The sequence below is a fragment of the Musa acuminata genome, chromosome BXJ3-7 (genome assembly GCF_036884655.1).
Source record: "Musa acuminata AAA Group cultivar baxijiao chromosome BXJ3-7, Cavendish_Baxijiao_AAA, whole genome shotgun sequence".
NCBI lineage: Eukaryota > Viridiplantae > Streptophyta > Magnoliopsida > Zingiberales > Musaceae > Musa > Musa acuminata.
Window position 1 is genome coordinate 6,132,837 of NC_088355.1, and position 21,687 is coordinate 6,154,523.

Here is a 21,687-nt window from a genome sequence, read left to right on the forward strand (position 1 = left end):
CCACCAACAGGTCATGTGCTAAGTTTTATCATGAAGCATTGCTGGTGCCCAGTTATCCATTCATTCTCTCCTGGAAACTGATCATCACTTATCTACATTAAGTGCTCAGCCTCTCTGGCACTGTATAAAGTAACGACAGGTTGGTGGTATCAAACTAAAGGAGATGGATGCCTGCAAACTTTTCATTTCTTCACATCATTTGAAAGATAAATCCCACCATTTTATGCATCTGATCTTAGCCAGTCAGCACAGGTCGAGATCGAAGCATCAGGCAAAGCAAAAGTATTGAAACAGAAGTTGGTAGACATTTGAAAGCCCAGTAGTTTTTGCAAGGTAAAAGGTACAGGATTTGCAGTATTTAGGGAATCATCCCTATACAAGTATTGCTCGAATTCATATTTACTTTGAAGGCAATTATACAAATCACAGAACTCAACATTTCTGCAAAAGGTATAATGGAATCTGTTTCAAAGTTAGATTCTTGAGTTCTCATGAGTCTGTTGTCCATCTTTTGTTCTGCACATCCAATTTTGAAGTAGCATAATGTCAGATGCAATCTTTCTAGATTAGCCAACTCATGTATCGTCTGTTTTCGGAGTGCTTAGTTCAGTTCTTAGCTGGAGAACTCTTTTTTCACTTCAACCAAGTGAGCTATTGTAATTTTCTTAGGCCTTCATTGACTTTAATGAACTGATTACAGTACTGGAGAAGCAATGGTATCTACAGTCATACAAATTCCTTACAAGGAAGGACAATTTTATATGAAAACAATAAATGCAAGATTCACCATGTTGAACATGGTGTGCAAGCCAAACAATTCAGGTTGCTTTGACAAACATCATACTGATATGAATATTTTGGCATTCTGAATATTTAGCAAATACATACTGATATAGTGTGCAAGCCAACTGAATATATAGGGTTAATTTGATAAATAAGTTTTTTCATCCAAATAGGAATGGTAGAACTAACACAACGTTTTCAATGAAAATGAAACACCACTAAGGTTTTGATAAGAGCAATGGAGGAGGTAAGAATACATAAGTTTGATGATTGATTGATATTCCCTTGGTTGGCACAGCTGATACCGCAACGGGTTCTATACCTGCAGCGATGGCGTGGCAGAAATAGATTAGGACCTCCTGAAAAGTAAAGGAAATGATTAACTTCCGAGAAAGAAAAAAAACAAAATAGTCATTTGAGCTTGCATATGCATAAAAATGAAATTAGTCTGATCAAGTGATCGACTTGCGGCAGCAGACACCATACTATGTTTCATTTCTTTACAAGAATGGCACCTCACTGTTACATATATACGGTAGAATGATCAGAATTCTAAGTAGTCCTTATTCCCTAATTGAATGTCCCAAGTGCAGAAATTGTCTTCTTTTTGACCTTTACGCTTGCAGTATATAGAAAAGGAAAGTATAAGATGAGAATCAAACTAGTAAAAATGACACAGATAAGAAGCAAAAATATTGACAAAACCAGATTTTAAGATGCTACATTACTAAGACCGATTTGTCGAGGCACAGAAAGTGGTTACAAACTGGAGCTGACAGAAATACTTTTCCAATTAACATGCTTTATGTAACAAATTCTCGCAATAATGAAACATAAACAATGCCATTGATTTGGAGACACATTTATCGTTTCTTAGAAAACTTTCCATTTTGACCATGAACTGCTAAGCAAGGAAGTAGCCTGCATTGTCAAATTACATGATCATCATAAAGATGCAATTTTTATGAATATTAACTGGAAACCGGCACACTAAGAATCTGTTAGCTATTTTATAATTTAGGATTGGCACAAACTGGGCTTCAATTACAGCTAACTGGACAGAATCAACTGAACCTGGGAAATGACTGTCCAAATCATAAATGAAATTCTAAAAACTTTTTTTAATTGAACAGGTATTTCTCAAAACAATAGTTTACAATGAAGTGTAGATGCAATTGATGTTTAGCATTATAAATATCTTTGAGTAGCATGGAGTACCTTTCAGTCCTTGGTCTTGCAATAAAGCTTTGATGGTATCATTTGGAGAATTCTGATCTCACTCATTCTTATTCTTTTTACTCTTTTTTTTTATATTGAAAACCGGTAGCAAAGTGACATCAGCTTCCTGGTGTGATGCAATTTAACTAATCCAAGATCAAAGACATATTATCTCTGTCACATTTGAGCTTGAAATGAATATCGATGTACTATTGCTCGACGGTAGTGAAAATTCTGCCTCCAATTTCATAGTGCTATACTTCTCAATCAAATGAGGTGATTTTTGCAATCAAATGGAATATGAAGCATGTGTGAAATCAATCCACTTGTTCATCAAAATATATAACAACTGAGATACAATTTTCTACTGATACAACTTCTTTTCAAGGGAAAGTAATAACTCATCAGAAGAACAACCTGGATGCCAATCATATCTGCACACTAGCCATTTCTTGTAGACATCAGATTGTTCCCCATCAGCTTCACAAAAATTTCGACCTAGAATTCTACTAGGATTGAAGGGGAAACAACCACAAGGCTGAAGACCACAGGGACAAGCTCAGTTTGGGAGAGAAGGGTATTGTAGCAACCCATGAGACCATGCTTGTAGATAAAATCCACCTGACATTAAACTTGCATTTTTTGGAGCAGACCCCAAAACCTACCTATGTTTGTAGCATTCCTTATTAAGGAGGTAATTGTTGGGAGAGGTTCTACTGTTCATTTACAGTTTCTCAGTCAGTACTGATTACTGTGCATCTCATATGATTCAGAAATCACAATCCACATCTGCTATCAGAGATTATTTTGTTTCTAGGACTTTCTTAAGAAACACTGCTCTAGTTATTCTAGCTATGTACCTAAAAATTTGATCAGAAGCATGCGATGTTACTTAGATTTTTGAGGTTGATGTTATGCAGATATGATATTATAGACATTAAATCTTCACAAATGAATATTAATTCTTCATGGGTTCTACAAGAAATGAATTCAATAACTGAGACAGTAACTAAAATCCCTTGATGAAGCTAATTTAATCCTTCTTAACTCAAGACATGTTTCTCCGGATAAGCTGATGACACGATTTTTTATATTTCTCAAAAACAAAAAAAAGAAGTCCTAAGATATGGTTATTGGGGAGGAATGAATGAAATATACCACAGGAAAATGCTGCTTTTGAGCAACATTCCTTTCCATTTGTTACTGACATTGCACTTCCAGCTTTAAGCAAATATTTATTGATCTTTGTTATATTAAGTTGCCTCCTATCTCCCTGTCAATGTCAGAAGTCTCTGCTAATACTGTAAAGTATACCTTGACCTAATTTTCTTTAAATGTCATGGACCTCATGCAAAGAGAATCACTCCAAATGCACTGAGCTAGTGAGGTGTCTTCCAACAAATACCAGATTTGAGAATCCTCTTCTTAAACAACCATTTAATAATGTTTTGCTGCAACAATTCTTTTCTGCAGCCTCATTGCAGCCAAGTTGATAGAGACATACATTCAAACTCTCAATTAAAGGAGAAGTTCCTTATTCCCAGTTTGTGACTTGCTTTTCTCTTCTTCGATGACTTATCATGGCAAGATCTGATGGATTTTTGAAGTAATAACTTAGAACCTTGGTTGGAAAAGGACCGGAAAAGATCAAACCCACTCACAATTGAGAGAAGGTTACATCAATGCCTAACTAGTATCTCAGCATTATAAGATGATAGCTTACAGTAAGGGATGCTAGTGGAACTTGATTCACATTCTTTAGCGACACTGAAAGCTTTTCTCCAATTCCCTCACCACCAAGTAACAAAAGCTTAGTTCATGCCATCATCAGTGTTGGACATGATTTGCTTTTAGACAAGTTAATGGTTGACAAGAGGCAATCACTCCATGAACTATTAGATACCAATTCTCAGGTGCTTTATTTCGCCATGTTTGCATGCAGAGCCAAACTGTCATGAGTAATGTGCCTTCCACAAAAGCCTGATGCAGCAGCAATCTTCTCTTCCTGATCAACCTCCACTGACCAAACAGTATCATAAACAAAGCGAACAAGTTAAATATTCTCCTCCATGATATATCACACTTAAGATGCTTGGTTACCTCATGCAGACTGATGCCTGGAGGCCACCATCTTCTGTTGTTAAACAACATCTCCTGACCTAATCTTATCCGAAACAAGCAAAAGAAAAAGAAAAGAAAGATGATCTCCACATAATCATGCACAAACCTCTCCTGCTTCATCCTTATATGAAATCGACCTAATTCACTAATAAAGTTTGCAGCGAGCTCTCTTCCAGCAAAGCATGATGTGACAATCATATGTTGATGAACATCTACTGGCCAAAAACTGGTCATAAACAAAGCAAACATACAAAAGATTCCCCTCTCCAGACAATCATGCATCAACCTCTTCTGCTTCATGGATAAGATGAGCCAGATTCACTAACAAAGCTTGCATGATGACCCTCTTATACCTCATTGAGCTCGTGCATCAAATCAACCATGCATTATTCACTAAAAGGGGGTCTGCAGTGAGGTGTTTTCCATTCAAATTAACATGCACAAGCTAATTTACCTAATCACACTTCCAAAAGGAGTCAACCCTTGGAAGCTTTGTCTTCTTTAAACAAAGCTATGGTCACCCATACATCAAAGCTCGCCCTTTTTTTACCTAATCAACCAAAAGATAAACCTTAACAACCAAACAAACAAACAAACGTTTCATCTGCACCTAATTATTTACCCTTTGCTGCGAGATGTGTTCTTATTCCACTGAACACCACCCCCCCACCCCCCCTGCTTTCTGTGAAGCCACTCTTATCAACATGGCATAAAGTTTCAATTATGTTGCGAACCAAGTGGCGTGGAATCATGCACTTGTCGTCTCATCCAATTACGCGCAACAAGTAGACCAGGAACGTGTTCCTTATTCCTTGTCCACTTCCCTCTCCTGCTTCTGTTCGCTCGTCACAAGAGCCACACATGCATTGGTGATGAAGGCATTTGCTCACGCGCGCACTCGATCCACAAAGCAAAAGTGCAAGCAGTTGTCGTCCACCAATTCTCCACCTCATCCAAACCCAAGGCGTCGGTTCCTGTCTCGGGCAGGCTACCAACCAACAAACGATGACTCCCCGTTGGCTGATCAGCGGGGTCCATTACACTCCACCAATGAAAAGTGCTCAGCTCCGCGTTATTGCGTCATTCCGTGGGACGGCAGACCACCGTTCGTCCCCAACCCCATCCGTTATTCTGTTGGGACTCCCCGCTAACTTCAATCTCCGGCACACGTTAACCTGCTCAACTGCTTCCAACCGGAAGACGACACGCGTGTGTGCACCAGTGGGAACCGGCGTCTCGTCGGTCGCTTTATATTGTTCCGGGGGACCATCGCATCTTGCTTCTTCTTCTCCACCTCCTCCTCCGGCTTGCATCGATTCTTCTACTTGCAAGGAGTCGTCTTAGTGGCGGTGGTGGTCGAATTATAATCGTTGCCTCTCTCCCCACATCGGGAAGTGAGGAGTCGGTGGAGGCGGAGGAGGTGGGAGCGGCGCACCGGATTCCCCTTATCCCCTCCCGCATCCCTATGCCTATTTAATCCCCCAATAGGACGATGCGGATGCCGAAGAGGCCCCTTGTCGCCGCTCTCTACTCTTCTGCTTCCGCCGCCTCCTCCTCCTCCTCCTCCTCCACCGCCCTCCTCCTCTTCCGCCCTCGCGCTCCCCATCCCCCCCCTCACCGCTACCTTCCAAGAACAGGTCGGCAGTCCCTCTCCTCCCTCTCTCTCCCCCCTTTGGATTTCTTGATTGTATTTGGTTTGGATTTGATGAGTCCGGCAGGTGCTAATACTTTGATTAGGGTACAGCCGGTCGGTGTGGAACGGATCGATGGAGGGGATTGGGGTGGCCGAGAAGAGGCCCTTGGCAGTCGATTTGGGTCCCTGCAATGCCGCCGATGGTGGAGACCGGCGGATTTGGTCGTCCCGGGAGTGGGGGCAGAAGATTGCCACGGGGAAGCGTATTTTCTGTAATCGATCGCTGAATATGAAGAATATTATCGCGGTTGGGTTCGACATGGACTACACGCTGGCACAGTACAAGCCAGAGACGTTCGAGTCGATGGCCTATGATGGAACGGTCAAGAAACTGGTTTATAATCTGGGGTATCCTCATGAGGTTTGTGATTCTGAATTGTGCCATTTTTGTCCTTATGTTAATTGGATTGAGTTTCTTTGTTGAAGATTGCATTTTGTCTTTACATTCTGGAAATTTGATAAGTCAAATTTAACGTTCCGTTTCTGTGTAAACGAAGAGCCTGCATTTTTAGACAGTTTTGTTGAATTGGTTACACGGCCATTATTAGTATTTTATAGAAGGAGCTCTCCAAGCTTAGTAATCCACTTTTGTATATTTTTATGCTCTTCAAGTGTGTGAATTAGAGGCTGGACGGATTATGTTTTCAACTAGAAAATAAAGAACAAGATGTAGTTGATAATCCATGTAATGGAAATGAAGGTTTATAGTTTCCCCATGAGGACTTATGCCATTTCCTGTCAATGGATTGGATGTAATTTGATCCAATTTTATAATTTTGATACAGCTTGAATTGGATGTGGATCAATTTTTTGATTGCATAATTCTATTAGTGACCCAACCATAATGTCCAACTGGTAAACGGATTGGATAGAGATGCCTTTTATCTGATTTGTTTTGCTGCCCTATCCTATTACATAATATATGCTATGTTTTAAACTGTTCTTAATTAGTATCCACCATTATATTATTGCATAAAGAGGATAAACATTGATAACATGAGCTTCATGCAGACTATCACTGGTTTTATCTAAAACCATATCCATGCTGGCAGAATAGCAGTACTACAACAAAAATTTTGTCAGAAGAACTTTCTTTGGTCCGGATAAAAGCAATTTATAATCTTTTTCCAGAGAAATATTCTATAATGTTTCAATTATTGTCCCAATATTGAAGTGTGGCGACGTATTAGCTCTGAACTTGGATATGAATGCATAGAAATGTTTTGAGGATTATTCTAAATCTTATACATCATATTATAAAGTTATATTCCAGGAGTTTCTTTTAGCCCTCCGAAGTTGAGTAGTTTACTTTAATAGACAATTTGTGCTCAGAATTTCTGATAATCACATACATTATTATTTAGAATTGTGAATACAACTGAGCCACATTATTTCTTAAATTTGCAGATATTGGAATGGACATTTGATTCGAAGTACATGGTCAGGGGTTTGGTTCTTGATAAGAAGAGGGGCAATATTTTAAAGGTTAGCCTTTTAAACTCATTTGTTTGGATTTACAGAGTAGCACTTTAAATATATGAACAAAAAGTTCCGTGAGCTTCTTTGAAAAGCCTTCTCAAAGCATTGTTGTGAATTGGTATGCTATGAGCAATTGAGCATGCATATACATGTTTTCTGCCCTTCTTTGTTCTCTCTATTCATAGATTTGCATCTTCTTGAGCATGTTGTACATTTTTATCTGCATATGTTTGCTGCTGCTGCATGTGGCCCATGTAATGCTTCTGTGCAAGTTGTCTGCAAGTATGCATCCTTGTGTGCGATATGCTGGAGAACTATGTACGTATACAATAAGAATATGTATATTGATGTATGTGATTCCGTCTTAAATATTATCTGTCAGTTACTAGATATTTCTTTTCTGATGATCTGCTTCTTAATCTACTCCTACTCATTGATCTTTAATTAAATTAAAATTAAAATTTAATTTGTCCAAGTTGTTTTTAGTATATCTAAGAATGGACCTTGATAATAGCAACAGAAAAGTACATTACAAACATATAAACCCATCATGCTTTTAGGTCTTCTTAATCAACCTATGCAGTGAAGATTTATAGAAAATTACTGAAAATGTTAACAATTGGAACTTTTCCTCATCAAACTATGGCACACTGGGTAACTGGAAAATTCAAAAAAATTTTACCAATCACTAAATGTATCATCAAGATTTTTGCTTGCTTTCTGCATATATACTTATACCATTATAGTTACAAATGGACTTATTTTCCTGATAGAGCTTTATGTTTGAAGTGTCAAACATAAATTATACTTATACCCAATCTACAAGGCATCTGCATATGATCTAGGGAGTATTAAGTATCAGATGATTGAAGTGTCTATGTTTGGATGCAAAGACTTTGATTAGCTTCACTGCTGCGCCAAGACTGCCATCTGAAATCATAATTACATCTATTATGAGAACTTGTTTGACACCTGACAAAACATGATGGCTCAATTCCTATATCCCATGTCCTATTTCTTCTATGAGTATAAAGGATTAGTGAGGATTTAATCTGATGTACTCTTCCATTTTTTTTTGTTATATCCACTATTTAACATCAGAGTAATATGTGTAATTTCATGATCATCTTAGTCTATGGCCCTTTTAATGTTACAATGTAAAAGTTTCATTTTAGTTGTTTGCCTCTTTCCTTCCAGCAACAATTTCTGGATAAGTTGTTTGTGTTTCAGATGGACCGACACAAGTATGTAAAAGTGGCATACCATGGGTTTAGGGAGATGTCTAAGGAAGAAAAAGTTTCAACTTATGGAAATACATTAGTTCGTGATTCCTTCGACGAGCCTGATTATGCTTTGATTGACACTTTGTTCTCTCTAGCCGAAGCATATCTGTTTGCTCAGCTTGTTGACTTTATGGATAAGAACCCTGCAAAATTTACTTCTGGGGTTGAGTATGTACTTCTCATTGCTTTGTCATTTTGTTAATCTAAATTCAATTTTGATCCTTTGTCTTGTTTTTTGCTATAGTTTGTCATTTGAGGAAGTGATGAGTTTTTTGCTATAGTTTGTCATTTGAGGAAGTGATGAGTTTCACTAGTAATTTTTTGGTATGTAACAACAGAACTATGTTATTTTATTTTCACATAGTATATTTCTATGTATGTTGTGATTGAAGTATATTTGAGTGTTTGGTACATTTCTGTGTGTGGCCATGTGATTATCTTTTTGTATTTTGCATATAAAACTAAATAAAGGATGTATAATTGTTTCTATCAGATATCTGGATGTCAATAATTGGATTTAGCCTTTATACATTAGAATATGAGCGTAAACTCTCATGAATAATGTAATATTCTCAAAGTGCTCTATCTCATGGTCAGTTGATTAATGTGCCATTCTCTTTCTTTTCATGAGAGTTATTATTATTTTCACATTCGTCTTTTCATTATTAAATGATAGTACTGTATACAATAAGAGAAGTTCAAACAAATTGGTCTCCTGTTGCTACGTTAATGCTTTAGTTTGCTTCATCTGTTTCCTTATGTACTAGGCTTTCCTTATTTTGGTTCATATAGCTTGTAAATTAATTATATTGAAAGATACTATGGGAATTCTTTTTGAAATTATAAACATCCATTGTTACTAAAGAACAAATTAGCTGAAGACTGAAGTTGGAGTCATATTGTGTTTCGTCTCCTTTAATTTTGTCATTTGGCAGTTCTGCACACATACCCTTGTAAGGTCCTGAGCAATAGCAGTTGGTTTCAGTACAGTATATCTAATTAGATAGTAATTTATCAATATTCAGCAGTTAATAAAGGTCAGTTTAGTTCCTTTTCTTTTTTAATGCTTGAGGTGGAATCTGGTTATTTGGAGCTGTATGCATGAAGATTGAACTTGAAAGATTCAAGCAATGAATTAATAAATAATTAACAATCACAAGAAAGAAATGAAATGTGTGCCTATCATATGGTGAATGTTATGCAATTCAGTACAAAGATTTATATTCAGTTTTCTTTTCCAAATTTTTAGTTTGATTTATGTCAAGTTAGTAAGATCAAAGAGTTCTAAATATGAATCTTTTGTTGAGTGTATGAAGGATAAATGATAAATGTTCTATAGAAGAAATAGTGCTCTTTTAGATCTGGGGTTTTCTTTCTTCTATGATTCTATCTTTGTCTCAAGAGGGTTTCTTCCAGCTTCTACTCTACTTCTGCACCTTCTACCCCCGTCGTTGTTTCCAACTTGCATTTTGCATACCTTCTGTTATCTTTGGTTATGTTGTATCAATTTTATTCCCTCTATATTCTGACATAGACTAAAGTTGTACCGCTATGCTGTCTGGTTTGCAACAGAGTCCTTCTTCTTTGGCATCACATACAAAATGTTGAAAGATTTGAAATAGGAAGATTTGAGGAATTTTCCAAAAATTATTCTTTAGGCTTGTGCTATTGGTTAGTGTCAAGTTGGCATGTCATGCTTTCATTCAGGTTGCCAAATTAAGGTCACGAGAGGAATGAATTACCAGTAATAATGTATATACTTGAATTATTATGTGGCAGAATGATGTATAACATAATAGTCAAATGTTTTAGTGCTTTCTTTGTTTAAGATAATTTTATAACAAGGAACACAGAAGTCTGAATTAGTAGCAGAGTCAAAAGTAGTTGTTAAAAACTTCAAATATATTTTATTAGGTACCACTGAAATTTATTTACACAGCATTTCATGTTAATTTTTTTGCAATGATTTTAGTGAAATGAGAAGAAAATTAGGCAAAGTTGTTGTGAGTTAGTTTTCTTGCTGCCACAACAATTAAAATTGTCCTCTGTTAGTCTATTTTTGGAGACTGGATTATATGATCTGTTGATTAGAAATTCTCTCTCTCTCTCTCTCTCTCTCTCTCTCTCTGAACCTTGAAGTCTACTGCAAGGCAAAATCATTAAGATAATACATCTAATTCCTCGAAGGCCAAAAAATTTCACACTCTCATTTCATTCTCCTTCCCTCCCTGAAAGATTATTAAGAAGGCCCAAAAATGATATTGATGGATAAAAATATGGTTAAAAAAAATCATTTACTATTATAGATTATGAAATAATGGTTAATTAGTTTCTAACTGGTTCTGCATGTAGTCTTCTAGATGATGCATATTTCTTAGTTGAAATGTAATAATCAATTTGTCATTATTTGAGACCCCTTTTTTTTGTTTTAAGAAATTCTAGAAGCCTCAATTAGGGCCCACAATTTCAAGATGCCTAGATGGTTTTTCTTTCTTAAGGATTATCTGTTTTAGTTTGATCAGTCATAACTAGTCATTGCAATGCAGCTATATTCGAATGTATAAAGATGTAAGGGCAGCAGTTGACTTGTGCCATCGTGATGGAACTTTGAAACAAATGGTTGCGAAGGATCCTGGAAGGTAACTATTGTATGATGATAACTTTTTTACTGCAAAAGTAGATTTGTGTATATAACATGCTATTATAATCGAATGATCTAACAGCCACCGTAATTTGTGTTTTTAATTTAATGTATACTTCATTATATTTTTGAAGTGATTTAGAAGGGAATTTTATATTTTATCTTCAAGATAATTTGTCCAGCATATATATGACATCTGAGAACTTTTTTGAACTTCTAGGTATATTAATGAAGATCTATCAATTGTTCCAATGCTTAGAATGCTTCGAGATTCAGGCCGTTCCACCTTTTTGGTCACAAATAGGTATCATTTCCTATGATATTGTTTATGATTCTGCTAAAGTAGAGATGGCATATACCAGTACAAACAATTAACTTTTAATAATTTGCTGACTCAAGCCATTTGATTATGGTTTGTAATTGTAAGTACAAGTAGCTCGATATTAAAGTTTTGGATGTTGGGCTGTATATGGAAAGGAAGAACTGAGGGTAAGTTGTGGCAAGGAAGCCTTGTCAGCACTAGTTACATCTTAGGTGAGAAGATCAAGTTTAGGCAGTTGCCTTCATATATTGTTGACCTGACTAGTGAGGGGACAATATAAGAGGCAGCATATTCATAATGGACGAGTGTATTGTAAGCAATCCTGAACGCAAGCTGTGAGAGGACTTGTTAAGATTTTCTGTTCAAAGACTTTCTTGGATATAGACCCGCATAAGTTGGCCAATTTGAGAGGACTTATTAAGACTTTTCTGTTTAAAGACTTTCTTGGAAACACACCACTGCATAAGTTGGCCAAATAGGTCCTTCAGAGAGTGACTTGATATCCATTTGGCTTGTCCTGTCTATTTATGGTAGCTCGTCTATTCAACTTTGAATTGTTGTTATTGCTTAACAACATTGTGCAATGCATAAATAAGCTTTTAGAACATCTTAAGGTGTGTGGTTACAAAATGTTCTTCTATCTTTGTCAACGGTTGCTACTAATTTCTTTTAACAGCATGATTACTGATTGCAGTTTGTGGGACTACACGAACATTGTTATGAATTATCTCTGTGGGAACTGTAACTCAAATTGTGACTCTGCGGGTTGTGACTCTGCTGGAAACTATGAATGGCTTCAAAACTTTGATGTGGTTATAACAGGCAGGTTGGAATTTATCATTGAAATTCTTCTATCTTAATTCATCAGTATTGTTTTTTTTCCAAATACTTTTTACCCTGTGGATTAATGGAATAGTTCTCAACTTATACAGCTCAAAGCCAAGTTTCTTTCATGAAGAAAATCGTGCAAACCTTTTTGAAGTGGAATCTGAAACTGGAATGCTGCTTAATACTGACAATGGGACTCTAGTTCCTCAGGTAAGTAAAAAAATGTCATTTTTCCTACCATTTGCATTATTATTCTCTTATTTTTAAATTTTTGTTCTGTATTTAGGTAGGAAGTACCTCCCCAAGATTGCCTCCAAACCACTTAAAAAAGGCATGCAGAGTTTTCCAGGTAAACACTAACCTTAATCTAAAGCTACTACTGAATCAAATAGAGTTTTTTTTTTGTTAGAAAACTACTTTTGATATATTTTTTATTCTTCATTCAAATGTCATTTACCTGTTCCTCATCTCAGCAATTAATTTTTATTAAATAAATCTATTTTGACTTTCATTCTCAGGGAGGTAATGTTGCACATCTTCATAAGCTGCTGTCAATTGCTTCAAGTTCCCAGGTGCTCCATTTGTTAGCCTATTTATAGAATATCATGAAATTTTAATTTCTACAATAAACATTTTTGTAAAACATGATCAGAAGTTATTGTTAAGCATGATTTGTATTATCAGACAGTTTTTACATTAACAACATACTACTTCAATCTGTAGTTTTATTGCATTTTATTCTTTCTAACAGTTACTTTCCTAGTGCAAAGAGGATTCTTTTCATTAGGTAGTCCTTAAATAAGATATGGATTAAAATACATCCTGTATCCATAGATGAGACTCTGATTCCCTGTCCTTGTTTTCTAGTATACTGGTCCCTTCAATTGTTATGTGATTCCATCAGGTTATTGCATGGACATATGCAGCCGCATATTGTCACATCCTAGAACCTTTTTGTTAAATTTCAATTATGATGCTATTTTTATTATATGAATATCTGTTGTTTTAAGCTTTTTTATGCATTATATAGAGGCAAAAGTTAAAAAAACACCAACTTGGATTCATTTTCCCAAAGAAGGAGGTCTATTATAGGATGCATTCTAGGCAACAGCTGGTTCTGTACAGGACATTCTTGTTACATACTGGGCTATCATGACTGATAACCTGGACTTATAGCTGAATTATCAAGAAGATAAAACAGATTAGATAGAATTCACTCGAAGGTCGTTTACTTCATTTGACATTTCAAATTGTTATAGTATATTTACCAAGAGCTTTCTAAAACCTATGACACAGAAAAAGTTTGGTTAGGAAATAAGTTGACAATCTGGTTCTGTAATTATTGTCATTCCTTTATAAGGTGAACTTCCAAATTTGCTGCAAAATCTAACTAAATTAAGTTAACCAGAGTACTAAATATTTGTTTCACCTTGTTTGTGACTTCTGATACAGTTTTAAAGTAAGTATACAAGTTAATAGATGCTATATATAGAATAATATATGACTTTTTAAGATTTCAAGCATGTATTTTTTGCCTAATTGGTTAGCATGTTTTGCTCTTTGTTCCAAATCTTCTAGGATGTGGAGATTGGACTGGTCCCTTGTGTTGGCTTATTTTTTGTGCTCCTAGGAGCATGGTGTAGCTTTTACTAGAGTTTTGCAGTAATATACAGCTTTCTTTTTGGAACAAAAAAAGATATGATTTTTTAAGGAATCAATGCATGAGGATAAAACTGGGAAATTTAGCTTTTTTTATTGATATTAACAATGACAATAACAATGCTGCCAATGATGGTGATGACAACAACCACATTATAATTCTATATATACTGCAAGATCTTTTTACCAAATATTTGGGGCCAACCATATGTATTTTCTCCTGCTATTTAACCTTTTTAAGAGCAACTTTCTTATTATTTTTAACGTAATTATGTCCTTTGTCTAAGTCTTCTTTTTTCAGCCTTTTGGAATATATTTAACATTAATTAACATATTTTTCTTACTGTGTGCTTTAAGGTCTTCATTAGATTTCTTAAGTACCTTAAGGTGGTGTGATCTCGTTTTCACTTGTTGTTTTCTTTTACTTGCCAAATTTGAAACAATTTGATAGTGTATCTTTTCTTTCTGGTACATCTAATCATCCATCTCAATATGTTTCATAAAATTTATGGGTCATGATTTGTTAAGGCCTTTTAATTGTAATAACTAAAGTTCTGCTAGTTCCAATTGTGCTCATGATTCTGCAGATTGAACACCTTTGAGTACTTAATTCAATTTCTTGGTAATGGAACATCTTTCTATAATGTCAATCCTCTAAATGTAAATGCTTTTCAACTTTAGTTTCATACAAACATATCTAATTTTCTCACTTGGCTTCGGTGACTAGCCTTGTACATGCAATGATGCATGCATTGTAAAAATTTATCAACCTCTTCTCATATAGCTTATCCAGCTTTTAATTTTGACTTAGTAACTAATGACAATATTAACATGGTATTATACAATCGGTACTTTCACTGAATGTAAATGTCTGAAGTGGAATTTTTCTTGTCAACTAAATCATTTAAACATCATGTCTTATCGTGATGCTCTTTTGCATTATAATAGGTTCTTTACGTTGGAGACCACATCTATGGAGATATTTTGCGAAGCAAGAAAGTGCTTGGTAATTTTATTATGTCTATTTTCATGATTTATGCTTGTTTGTTCTAGATAATTCTCTAAATCTAGGTCATTGCTTGTGCTTGTGTTTTTCTAAATGTATTGTCTTATGTCTGGACCTGTATTATCATTTGATATATTTACACCATCCTGTCAGTTCCTTAACCGATCTCTGTTGACATGGTATTATGATATGTAGTCTATATTTCAATGTTTTTATTATATGATTATCTGTAGTCATCCGTGTATTGTGATTTTTTTTCATTGATTTTCTATATTTCCTGAGCTGAAATTGCTGGACTTATAGTTTAAATCATTAAGGTCTTTATGGAATGTCAAAATTTGCAAAGTTTGAAATTACATTTAATTGTAGTTTCTACTAGCATCCATACAATCAGGAACACTAGTATCTTTCTGTTTGTCTAATGTCATCTTGATCCACTGACTGTAGTTAGCCACACTTCCCTATTATGCTGCATGAATCTTATTTTAACCTCAAATTCTACCACGTTTTATATTTTTCTTAATTTTCATTTTGGGAAGCATGTAAGCAATCTTTAGATTGCCTCATCATGCAATTTATCCTCCCTTATTTCATCATGCATTTGTATGATGTATATTTGGACTGGTCATCTCATTGCAAGCTTGTTCTTTCAATCCTTTTGATTTTATTTTGGTTTTCATGTTATTATTACAACTTCATTTCTACCACAGTTCTGCTGGACTACTTTATCTATTTTAGTTGGTCACTTGGTCCACTCCATAAAGTTGTTCAATCTTTTGTCTCAAAGCTCTAGCATTTAGATAGTATAGTATTTTTTTTTACTTAGGCAAATATCATTGTCAAGACCTCTTGCAACTTTTCATCATTACTTATGTTTAAATCATCTATCCTATTTCACATTATCTCATTTTCAAGTAATGTATTTACCACATCTTCATATATTGTTTCTTTACTTCACAGTCTCTTTATATTGTTGAATTATAGCCACCATTATTGTCCAGATATTCACAGCATTGGCTTGCCTGCATTATATTTTAATTGCCAGGTCATCATCCTAGGCTATCAAAGTAATCTCCGCTATAGTAGAAAATCTGCTAAAGTAATCAAAGTAAAATGATGCATATGATGTTAGTGATACCTGATCTGGAATATGTATCATCATCAAGAATATCAGCCAACAATCTAAATATCAGTCTGTTTGTAATACATTCTGACAAGATGTTGCCCCAGTACAATAAGTTTGTATGGACCAGTATACCTCTCATGCCGACATGGGCAAGGGCCTGGAAAAATTAAAATTGAGTACAAATAACACAATTTAGGAGTCTCCTGTTATTCTCTTCCCATGGACCCTTCCTCACAGCATCTTACTTGGGGGGTGTATGTCGCTGACCCATCCTTTGATTGCTTAAATCCTCAAACCTTTTCGATGGCTTTAGTCAATAATTAGACTGATAAATTCTTTTAATAAATTGGAGCCAATTTTCATGGTTTCCAGTTCAACAAAATCGGGTAGTACTTGATGGCTGCATTTCAATCCGACATTTGACTGGTAAATAAATTAAGACCTTCTTATTATTTGGTTCCAAGCCGACACAATATGTAGAAGACAATTTTTCAACAAAAGGCATAAATCATATATGTTGTCCCTCGAAAAAGTTACTCAGAATTAGCTTGTTGGGAGACTTATATGCGAAACCATTTCATAATTAAAACTTGGAACACAATCTGGAATTGCTGGAACCTCAAAATTGCCTACTTAAAACTCTATATTTTCATAATTACTCAGAATAGCTTGTTAGGAGACATATATGAAATCATTTCATAATTAAAACTTGGAACACAATCTGGAATTACTGGAACCTCAAAATTGCCTCCTTATAACTCTATATTTTCTTGGTGGTGCCATGGGTAATTATTATCTTTTTCTTTTATACTGATTGTGAAATACATGGCACAATGGTGACTTGAACTTCTTTGGGGCATCTTGGAGATCAACATTTCCTATTATCCCCAACATTCCACAGATTATCTTGGTATTAGGTTAGCTCTCATATCATTTTTGTCATAACCCAAGCTTGCAATCACATGGGATTCATCACTAAAAGGTTATGCTTAGAGATATGTTTGTTTCCATATGGAGGGTGTCACATCAGGTACACTACAGAATTAACTTGAAAGTTATTATCTCTTTCCAAAAACTTAACATGATAATTCTTTTTTGTATTTATATGGTTCTTATCCTTATTTCTTGTTATTAAAAGAAAAGGCATAATTGATTTTTACTGAATTGTTGTTCGATAAAAGGTTGGAGAACGATGCTCGTTGTTCCAGAACTTGAGCAAGAGGTTGAGCTTCTTTGTCGATCAAGGGAAATGCGTAAGGTATTAAGAAAATATTTTTCTTCTGGTACTTCTGAATATATTCATGAATCAATACAATAATAGTATTTAGAATCTTACAGGTGTATTCTTTGAAAGATATTCATAGTTAATGTTTCACAGAGTTTATTCATTGATATTTTCTGCTGTTGCAAATAGTTCCAATAGTCTTTAAACATTCTTGCCATAATTTATTATACTCAATCTAGATTATCTTATTAATCCTCTACTGTGAGATGCTGGGAGAATTCCATGCTACAGTGAAACAAAACCTGCAAGATGAACTTCTATTGGTTGCAAATTCTATAATCTAAAAGCAAGATTTAATATTAAAAAACTGAATGGAAGAAATGTAAAAGCATTAGGAAAATCAAGTCTCCCAGGGTGGAAATAATAATTATTTTAGTTTTGGGCTTAAATTCTAAGCTGCTTATTTTAAGTTGGGAGAAAATCATAATGTTGATTTCTCTCATACCATCAATTTCTTATTGACTCTTTGTCCAACCGAACTTACTTCTTATGTTCATTATTTTGCAAATTTATGTTCAGAAGCTTCGACAGTTAAGGCTAGAACGTGATCTTGTTGAGGACAAAATTCATCACCTAAAATGGTCTCTCAAGTAAGAAATTTATTTACTGAATGATTTTGTTGGTAGATTTATCCTTATGAGTTATGAGATTAATCAGGCATTGTTTAGAAATTTCTCCTCTATATACACTGCTAGTTTCTTTTTTTTCTTTGTCTGCATCAATCAAAGTCTATTTATGGTACAGGTTTGATATTTTGGATGCAAATGAGGAACAGAGCTTATCATCCGAACTTCATAAACTGGAGGTGAGTTGGGCAATGCAAATATTGTAAATGGAATACATTTTGAAAATCAAGCAATGTCAAGTCTCCTATAGCAGTCGTTAGCATGTCTATTTTACATTATATTTAGAAGTCACTAACAAGAAGTTCTATAAGTTGTTTCTTGTAGTCCAGTGCAGTATTACCACTAGTTTAGGACCTAGTGGATCAAAAGTTACGAAGTAGCTGCTTGAAATTGACATTGTTAGTCGGATAAAAAGTTATGATGCCATATCTAATTGAAAATGATATCATCAATCTCTTGCATTGATTTGTAATGTTAGTAAATTAAGTGTCAGGAGTAAGATACCCAACTTCAAATGGTTCCTAGCAGATGCCATCCTGACCCACAGATCAGATGTTCCATCCATGTTAACTTTTGTTAGAATAAAGTCTTGTTTGTAAAGTATCAATCAAGATCAAGACTTCCTGAAGGGAATCATAGATTAAGATTCATCCATTTTAATGCTAACTTGAAATGAGTACCTCGACCATGTTTGTATGTCTGTATCTTGGTTGCACGATTAAGAAACATTGTTTGAACTGCAAACTTGATATGGTTTTAAATTCTATGTACTAATTGTTTTATGCGCTTGAAACTACTTACCTTAATTATCTGAGCTATGTATACTGTAGACTACGTACGACCAGAACTTTTTGGGCTCTATACAAACCTGAGTGAAGGTATTTACTACTCGAGTAGCCAAGATAGGACAAGTTATCCATGTTCCTAAAGCTTGTTCTGTATTGCACTTGTGATGTATGTCTGGAAAATTTTTTCTGTTGAAGTTCCATTTTCTAGTTCCGTCTTTGTTCAGGTATCTAACATGTTATTCGGTTGCGTCCACTTCTGATACTTTGTACTCGTAATTATCTGGGCCCTCAGGATCAAGTTCTATTATCACACAGAAGATATGGGGATATAATGAAGTAATTAAATGCTTATGACAAGAAATTTTTTGGATGCATGTAACACTGATAGAGCAGTAGCAAGTGATTGGGGTATAAGGTCTAGCCGAACAGTTATACAAAATGTGAAAGATTATAAATAGGAAAGAAAAAGGGGGACAGGTATTTAACCATTGTAGTTTTTCCAAGAAAAGAGAATCACTTGTTAATTATACATGACTGTTGCTTATAGTTGATTTGATGAGGCCTTTTTTGATGTCGACCTGTCTGAGAGAGACCTACTATTTATTTTTTAGGTACTATATAATTGGTAGAGCAATTCTCTTTGTGCCAATCTGATATATCAGTCGTTGAACTAACTTGCCACCAATGAAACCCATTATCTTTTTTTTTTTCGCAAAGCCTAAGGGGCAAAGGCGGGATTCGAGCCCAAGACTTTGTCATATTCTATTAAAGTCTTTACCAGCTAGGCTGGCTAGCACCTTCAGGAAACTCACTATCGTTTAGATTAGTTCTAAGAGATGTAATGTGAAGTTACCTATCAAGGTTACACCATGTGCTTTATGAAATTCTGGTCACTTTAATTATCATTTTTAGCACAAACTTTGTATCTATCATCTATGGTTTTGCAATCTTCCTTTGCCTAGATGATCATTTTTGTTGTTGAAAACCATGCTAATATATGTTTCTCTTTGTGTTTAGACCTTGTTCAGTTATTATATGCAAATTGTTTGAGCTATTTTTGAAATTTTGTCAGTTATGTACATCTTTTTCTCCAAAATATCTGTTTCTGTTTGTCATTATTTTGGTTGCTAGATCAGCAGGCTAAGTCGTAATCATCCTTCTATCTTTTTTGCTGCTTTTTGGTCTGATCTAACAATATAAGGTCGTAATATTTTCAAATTAAATAAAAATATCTTTATGATTTGTCATCTAATGCCTCACTCCTGCCTTCTTCCTTTCTTGCATGGTGTATTACTCAATCTCCAGTGCTTCCTGGGCTCATAAACATTGATGGCCACCATGAAGGATAATTCATGTTGTTCTCAAGCACAACTTTGTATTGTGGTTCATTCCATTTTCATCTATTTTAATTGCTTTTTCACATGGACGTAGAGCTTTTGTGAGAAATCCTTCTCAATAGAGGTCCATCATTGAATTAGTTTGAAAAATGATGGCTTGTAATATATTTTTATAAATTCCATTATTCACATTTCACAATATGCAACAATTGTGTTTCATGCTACAACATAAACTTAATCTGCTTCTGCAGTGGAATTTGTTTTTCTTGTATGTTAACTTTTGCGACGATTACCATCATATGTTGCTCAACTTTGGTTGTTCTTATGCATCGCTAGTTACAAAGGGAGCAGGTTCGTTGCCTCCATCAAGATGCCCAGAGGGAACACCACCAAAAGGTAATAACCAATTCTTAGAAAATGTAGCTCTTTTGGGCTGCAGATTAGCATGTCTACATGGGCAAATACTATGAACATTTGTTAGTAAAAGAAACTTTTCTTTGATGTTTATAACTAGATTATGTGCTTTCGTTTGTGTGTCTATAATTGATCTGTGGTATCAAACATGTTAAGTATATCTAAGCTCTAATGAATATTTAGGAAACTTGTTGTCCTCTGATTGGGTTGTCAGATGTTTTTCCATATTGCAAAACTAGATGTCCTGAACATCATAAAATTGCTTTTCTTGTTTATCATCTCTGTATTATGGCCTTCAATTTCTTTGCCTCCTGGGTAAAAATTGCTTGTGAGAAGGTTATATGATACTTAGTCAGCAGTGCTCATGTTCTTCTGTGCATCTTTTTGTCGATGTAGTTTCACAAGGTATGGGGGCAGCTCATGAAGACAGGTTACCAGAACTCTCGCTTTGCTCATCAGGTATTCCCCCTCCCTACCAGAGATCAGTGAAGCCTTCCCTCCTGCTTGTTCTGATGTGTGAATTCAGAAATTTTGCCACTGTTGTAGGGTGTATTTTCTGTGAAAAAGAAATTTTCTTGGATGTTTTTCCGCAGGTTGAGAGGTTTGCTTGTTTATATACAAGCCAAGTGACAAACCTGAGCTTGTACTCTCCTGACAAATACTACAGACCAAGTGAAGATTTCATGCCCCACGAATTTGACATTCTGGGACTGTAAGAGATCTTTGATGTAACGACGATCTTCTCTATCACACGTAGACGAAGGCTGTCAGCCGAAACCGAGATCGATGCATAGGCAGGAAGACTCCATGAAGCTTGGTAGTCAGATCGGTTTGGATCTACTTTCTGACTCCATGATGTGAGGAAATTGTAGTTTCGAGGGTGACTTCGAAGAAATCAGTGTCTCTTAAAGTGTTTGTTTTGTCATATATGTAATATAAAAAGCAACATTATTTTGTTGTGGCACTGGCGAAATTTTAAAATAATACAAATTAAAAAAAAAAGAAATTCTCAAGGTTTCATAGTGAGACTTTTGGAGGATTTTTGTGTTGCTGGTCGTGACGTTCACAGTTTCAGCCA

The 21,687-nt window shown here is 35.2% G+C and overlaps 1 protein-coding gene across 5 annotated transcripts; it reads left to right on the top strand.

Moving 5' to 3' along the window:
* Window positions 1–5,239: 5,239 nt before the first annotated feature.
* On the top strand, window positions 5,240–21,629 carry LOC135642819 (uncharacterized). 5 transcript variants are annotated; one of them, XM_065159272.1, is made up of 17 exons: window positions 5,240–5,759; window positions 5,860–6,176; window positions 7,223–7,300; window positions 8,525–8,745; window positions 11,124–11,216; window positions 11,439–11,522; window positions 12,235–12,366; window positions 12,473–12,578; window positions 12,655–12,717; window positions 12,887–12,940; window positions 14,976–15,033; window positions 17,341–17,417; window positions 17,964–18,034; window positions 18,189–18,249; window positions 20,532–20,591; window positions 21,006–21,068; window positions 21,203–21,629. In XM_065159272.1, the coding sequence occupies exons 1-17, from the start codon at window positions 5,615–5,617 to the stop codon at window positions 21,323–21,325; spliced, it is 1,806 nt and encodes a 601-aa protein (XP_065015344.1). In that variant the 5' UTR covers window positions 5,240–5,614; the 3' UTR covers window positions 21,326–21,629. The 5 variants fall into 5 exon arrangements, 4 of the variants coding, with proteins under 4 accessions (XP_065015344.1, XP_065015346.1, XP_065015347.1 ...); XR_010498079.1 differs by lacking the exons at window positions 21,006–21,068; window positions 21,203–21,629 and adding exons at window positions 18,901–18,948; window positions 20,164–20,212 and having other exon boundaries at window positions 5,435–5,759; window positions 20,532–20,590; XM_065159273.1 differs by having other exon boundaries at window positions 5,624–5,759; window positions 5,867–6,176.
* Window positions 21,630–21,687: the final 58 nt, after the last annotated feature.

Coding starts and splice junctions, on each gene's coding strand:
- LOC135642819 (XM_065159272.1), top strand. CDS start 5,615: ATGCGGATGCCGAAGAGGCCCCTTGTCGCCGCTCTCTACTCTTCTGCT. Junction 12,579..12,654: donor ATGGGACTCTAGTTCCTCAG/GTAAGTAAAAAA, acceptor TTCTGTATTTAG/GTAGGAAGTACCTCCCCAAG. Junction 12,941..14,975: donor CAATTGCTTCAAGTTCCCAG/GTGCTCCATTTG, acceptor GCATTATAATAG/GTTCTTTACGTTGGAGACCA.